The sequence below is a fragment of the Penaeus monodon genome, unplaced genomic scaffold, assembly GCF_015228065.2.
Source record: "Penaeus monodon isolate SGIC_2016 unplaced genomic scaffold, NSTDA_Pmon_1 PmonScaffold_209, whole genome shotgun sequence".
NCBI classification, from domain to species: Eukaryota; Metazoa; Arthropoda; class Malacostraca; order Decapoda; family Penaeidae; genus Penaeus; species Penaeus monodon.
In genome coordinates, this window is record NW_023650701.1 from 5,001 (window position 1) to 11,061 (window position 6,061).

The following is a 6,061-nucleotide window of genomic DNA, read 5'->3' on the forward strand; positions in this document are numbered from 1 at the left end:
TCACATTCCCATACCCCCTCAATCTCGCTCTTCTGCTTCTCACCCCGACATTTGTTACTCCTTCTTTCCCGATGTCCCCCATTCTTACCCTTCTTTATAGAAAGACCACCGCCCATCTACCATTTTCATTTCAGCCACCTCCAATCTCTTCGTTAACTTTTTGGTTTGAGGGACTGTTTCTAACCCATACAGCATTGCGGCTGGTCACGGTTTGGTGTATTTTTCCCTTCACTTTAGGGGTATCCTTTTGTCGCACATCACTCCAGACATTCTTTTCCAATTATTCCAGCCTATTGGATCTTCTGCTGATCTCCTTGTCGACACCTCCATCCGATTGTAGCAGACTACCAAATACTTGAATTCTGTTATTTCTGGCAGCTGTTGGTCGTCCATCAGTACGCTCCCTCCTTGCCTTCCATTTAAACACATGTACTCTGCCCTTTATAATTACCTAAAAAGGTAACACCGGCACTCTCCGGGGAAAAGAACTGGGGACCCTACCACGTACTCACTCCAAAGCATCACACGTGAAAACTGCAATTGAGTATCAGCTGTGACCACGCGGCTCAGCACATGAACCTACCGTTAAATGATGATGACTCTGTCTTTGCTCTTGCCCTTTTCATTCCTCTCTTCTCAATCCATTTTTGCCCCTCTCCAGTCCCTTCCAGGTCTGCCTTCTCTTCGGAAAAAAGTACTACATCATCAGAAAACATCATGCCCATGGGCCTCCTTCCTAATGTCGTCTGTCAGGGTATCCATGATGATCGCAACACGAACGGGCTCATGCCGACCCCTGTGCAACCTACTTCCACATAAACGGCTCTGTTTCCCGGCCACGCACCTCACCACTGTCTCATTTTCCTTGTACATGTCTTGCACAACAGGGATGTACTTCTCTGGATTTTTCTTCTTTCTCATACACCAACTCTCCTCCCTGGACCCTGTCGTATGCTTTCTCCAGATCGATGAATACTCCATCCCGCTCTTTGTGACCTTCTCTGTATCTCTCCTCACTTCCCTCAGCGCGAAAATGGCATCTGTAGGGGATTTCCCCCTCCATGAATCCAAACTGCTCTTCACTGATGTTCACCACACCCCTTAGTCGGTCTCATCATACGTTTCAATAATTTCATGCTGTGGCTCATGAGTTTTATGCCTCGGTAGTTACCACAGGCCATGATGTCACCTTTGTTCTTATGATAGGGACGAGTATGCTCTTCCCCACGACTCGGGGATCTTTTCTTCATCGAAAATCTTGTTGAGCATTGAGCACAGGATAGTTACTCCTTCTCACCAGCACTTCCATGCTTCAATTGGTAAATTATCTGGTCCCACTGCTTTCCATCCTTCATCTTCCTTAGCGCTCTTCTAAACCTCATCTTCAGGGGATGGCTTCCACCTCACCAGGTTCCCCCACCTGTTCCTTCTCACGTGTTTCCCCTAGGATTTTCTTCATTCATGAGCTTCATAAATACAACCGCCACCTTTCCAGAATATCCTCATCATTTGTTAACACATTCCCTTCATCGCTCTTTATCCATTTTGTCTGATAGATGTCTTTTTCGAGTTTTTGTTCCTTTGTTTAGAAATTCTAAGTACCTTTTTCGTACCTTCTGTTTTTATCAAGGTCTTCGTAGAGTTGGTTAATGCTCTTGCCTTTGGGGTTCCCACAGCTCTTTTAGCTTCCTTCTTGTTTGTTTTGTAGTAAGCTTTGTTCTCTTCAGATGGATCTTCAAAGAGTTTCTTTTTTGCTTCCTTCTTCTCACTAATTCTTCTCTGGACTTCATCATACCACCACCACGTCTCCTTTTCAGCTTTGCCTTCCGGAGGTTTTGCCACAGATTTTCTCTCCCAGATCCCGCATGTCTTCTGCGTTGTTTCCCAGTCACACCTCTCTTCCTGTCTACGTCTTTCTAGGGTCTTTCTAAACCTTATCTGTAAAATCATCTCTGCTCTGGCTTCTTTTAGTTCCACCACTTGATTTTCTGGGTTCTTGACTTCGTCTGGTTTTGACTTCACAACTTAGTGTGCAATGACTGGTCGGTGTTGGTTTTTGATGCTTTCCCCCAAAATTTTCTTTACAGTCTTTCGTATTCTTGTCATTTGAGCGGCAGAGGATGTAATCTAATTGTGACCGGTCTTCCACTTTGGTAGGTTATCTTGTGCCTAGTGGCTTTTTTTATAGACGTGTTAACGATCCACAATTATGCCTCATCGCGAATGTCACGAGTTCTTCCCCCCCTCATTCTTAGTACCATACCAAATTTGCCCATCGTCTCTTCTCTGCCTGTGTTATCACCACCAAAGTGTCCATTGAATCACCCCCTATCCATAGTTTCTCCTCAGCTGGAATTTTTCTCACTTCTTCGTCCAACTCCTCCCAAACTTCTTCTCTTCGTCTGCCAACCTTGGGTTGGGGCCCCATATACACTCATGATGTTCACCACCCAGTTTTACCCTCTCCATCTTAAACCAGATGATTCGGTCTGAAGATCTTGTCACTTCTAGTACCCCCTTCTTGAGTTCCTCATCCAAAAAAATTCCAACTCCGTTTTTTTTCTTCCATCGTCTCCCATGTATAACATTTAAATCCCTTTCCAAGTTCTTTGGCCTTACTCCCCTTCCACTTTGTCTCCTGCAAGCACATGATTCTTATCGTTCTCCTCTCCATCAGTCCACCAGTTAGTGGGTCCTCGCTGTCATACTCCCCACATTCAGTGTTTCCAATCTTCAACCTATCGTCTCATTTTCTTTCTTCTGCTCTCCCCCCTCCTTTGAGCTAACTTCTTTATCCGTATTCGCTCTTGATACGGTACCGCTGTCCATTTCTCACGAGTGTACGGCGATGTCCTCGCGCGTCGCCTACGGGACGCCCCACCATATCTTGAAATAAATGTTCCGCCTGATTCATTTTTTGGATTTGGAGCACAGTTTTTACGTCGGATGCCCTCCCTGTCACAACCCTCCCCATTTATCCGGGCTTGGGACCGGCACTAGAAGTGTACTGGCTTGCACACTCCCAATGGCTATGTGTGTGTGTGTGAGTGTGTGTGTGTGTGTGTGTGTGTGTGTGTGTGTGTGTGTGTGTGTGTGTGTGTGTGTGTGTGGTGTGTGTATATATATATAGTTATATATATTATATATATATATAAAATATATTATTATATATATATACTTTATATTTATATATATATATATATATTTTATATATATATATATATATATACACACCACCACACACACCCCACAAACACACACCACCCCACACAACACCACACACACACCACACACACACACCACACACACACACACACATTATATATATATATATATTATATATATATATCTATATATATATATATAATAAGACAAAGATTTTATTTTTATCAAAAAATTTATCAAAACACATAAAGCATTGTTATAAGATTGAAATTTCATTCACGTGATTAGTCGATTGACCTCGCGATAGCTTTAAGCAAAATATCAGCAAATGAAAATTTAACCCTCACATATACATTCATGTTAATGAACATTTAATCTTCACAGACATTCGTGCTATGAAAATGAAAACTTCCCAGCGAATACCCATGGCACGAGCACAGCCGAGGGCATTCGAAGGCGGCGCCCGGGAGGGGAGTGTGTTATGTCGTCGCCTGTGAGGGAGGCGCAGAAGGCGGCCGGAACGAAATTCGCAGCTCACTCTTTGCCTGCCCTCCTCTTCTCATTTCCGGTGGGTGATGCCTTTTGGGTGTGATGAGGGGGTAAGGGATTGTGGAATGACTGGGGGGTCACAGGAAACAGAGAGAGAGGAAAAACATCGATTCCAGTGAGAGTGGCAGGATGACCCAAACCAAGGTTGTAACACTAAGGTTAATCTGCTGAGTGAAGTAAGAGCTTAGGCAATTCTTAGCACTTTTTAGTTGGAGACTCGGTCTGTTTATGATGGAATCTCTCGTGCCACTGCTCGCGTCGGGGGAGGCAAATCTTAATAGGTATGCAGTGTGATTTCATTGTGAACGTGTTGTTTAGGGAATATTTTCATCTTGCCTTAGATGTAACATATGTCAGGTTGTGTTTAGTACAGGTGATGTATATTATGAATGTCTTATTTTTAAGTTAAGAATATGTTTGAGGAGACATTAACTGTCATTTCCATTTTCACATCTTTTTACAGCAGGAATGAATAAAAAGCTAACTGTAAACATAAGTAGATTTCCAGGAATGTAGTGGAGATAAGCATTTGGCAACGACGTATCAAATTCTGGAGAACTTTCCCTGTATATCTACGAGGAGTACATTTTAAAAAAGTGTATGGAGAGTTTAAATTGACGAAAACTAAGGCACTTTATATCTATGGCAAAATGTGCGCAAATCGAAAACAAGGGAGATAGAGGACAGAGAATAGAGAAGATCAGTCTTCGTTTAACGAGCCGCCAGTGCTCCCCCACAAGGATCCACATAAGTGGGAGACGATCACGTCCCTGCGATACTAGCAACGGTCTATGTACTGCTTTGCGCTTGTGAGAACAAACATTTTGTAATTATCAGTGTCTTTTCTCTGGAATTCGTGTATGTAATGCGTTCTTTTAGTTTTATAATACTTCTTTTGCGTGTTTTAGTAATTATTTGCACTATTCTGTACAGTAACCTTGTGCGCATGTACGTTTTGCCACCGGGAGATTTGACAGGCCTGCGACGCCATTCGTTGAGAAACGCCAGTGAGAAATGTTTCAGTTTAAGTGTGTTGCGTCGATTCCGGGTCATTTATAAAGCCTATTTTTGGATAAACAGAGCAAATGGGTATTAGTATCACAGCCTGATATATGAACCCACCGATGCCCCAAATGCTGAAAAAAGTGATTAGAAGCCAAGCAATTGTGACCATAGACGGAAGCGAAGAAACGTTCAGTGTTTCGCTATACAAAGGTATGTGGTTTTACCCTGGGGGTCAAGGGGGCACAGGCCCCTGGCTGGGGAATATATAGATAGTATTTTCTAAAAACCACGGGGATCTAGTGGGCGTAGCCCCCTGACTAGGTGTATACATTACCACGAGAGGCCAGGAGCCAGAGCCCCCGGCTAAGGAATATATAGATTGTAGTGTATAAATCCCACAAGGTTAATGGTTAGGCTGATTAATTGGTTAGGAATCAATGTACGATTACTGCGGGGGATCTGGATTACGTGAAATCCCGTAGATTTTTTTTCGTCGAATGATAGGTTTTGTTCCTGTAGATTTTTTTGAAAGCTGGCGCATCTGTCCGTAGACTTTCAAAAATGTGGGGACGACTGTAAAGTTTCATTTTCCGATTTCAAGCGTTTTTTTTTTGTTTTTTTTATGTGTGTGCTTGTTTTTCTTTTCTTCTTATTCAAGCCTGCTTTACCCCATAATTTCCCTGATCTACTCCATGCTCTTCCTTGCTATCGGGACCTATCAAATCACAAAGATTGTCGGCTGGAGAATGCGGTGGAAATGATCATCAGATTCATTCTCATCACACGAAAACAAATCTGATGACATAAATGTTGTCAGGGAAGACCCGATTGTTCTGGTCGGATGACAGGTTTTACTTTTTTAAGGGGAGATGTGATACATTGGAAATAACTGCAATTACTCCTCCAAACCTTTTCATGCTGTTGCCGCAGGGGAGGCTTAAGGTGTTTGGGACTGAGGCCCAATATAGGTGATCACCCCAACCTTGGACCTTGGTCTTTTCTTCTCCTCCTTTCCTTTTCCGTCTCACCTTCATCCCCTTGTTTTGTCTACATACCCTAATCATTTACTCATCCCCTTTTCACTACAGTACTTTACCATAATGTTCCCTACTCCCTTAACTCCTTCCCTTTCTAACAAACTTTACCTTCTGCTATGCCCCATCAGCCCCCCCCTCTTTACCCTTTTCACTACCATACTACCTTCAAGTATTTTTCAACTTATAACTTTACAGTAGTCATTAACTCATTCCTAACCCTTTTCCTTAGTATGCATTACCATACTGCTGTATGATATTTGATGTCATATAGCACTTCCTCACCTGGGGGCTTTGTCCCCAAGCCT

General features: G+C 43.0%; 1 protein-coding gene across 1 annotated transcript; it reads right to left on the reverse strand.

Moving 5' to 3' along the window:
• Positions 1 to 1,384: 1,384 nt before the first annotated feature.
• On the reverse strand, positions 1,385 to 2,438 carry LOC119570020. Its single transcript, XM_037917942.1, has 3 exons — positions 2,411 to 2,438; positions 1,614 to 2,006; positions 1,385 to 1,443 (listed from the first exon to the last, which is right to left on the reverse strand). Exons 1-3 carry the CDS (start codon positions 2,436 to 2,438, stop codon positions 1,385 to 1,387), a joined length of 480 nt encoding a protein of 159 aa, XP_037773870.1.
• Between the last annotated feature and the right edge of the window lie 3,623 nt (positions 2,439 to 6,061).

Coding starts and splice junctions, on each gene's coding strand:
- LOC119570020 (XM_037917942.1), bottom strand. CDS start 2,438: ATGAGTGTATATGGGGCCCCAACCCAAG. Junction 2,007..2,410: donor ATATGGGGCCCCAACCCAAG/GTTGGCAGACGA, acceptor AGTCAAAACCAG/ACGAAGTCAAGAACCCAGAA. Junction 1,444..1,613: donor GACCTTGATAAAAACAGAAG/GTACGAAAAAGG, acceptor AGAAAATCCTAG/GGGAAACACGTGAGAAGGAA.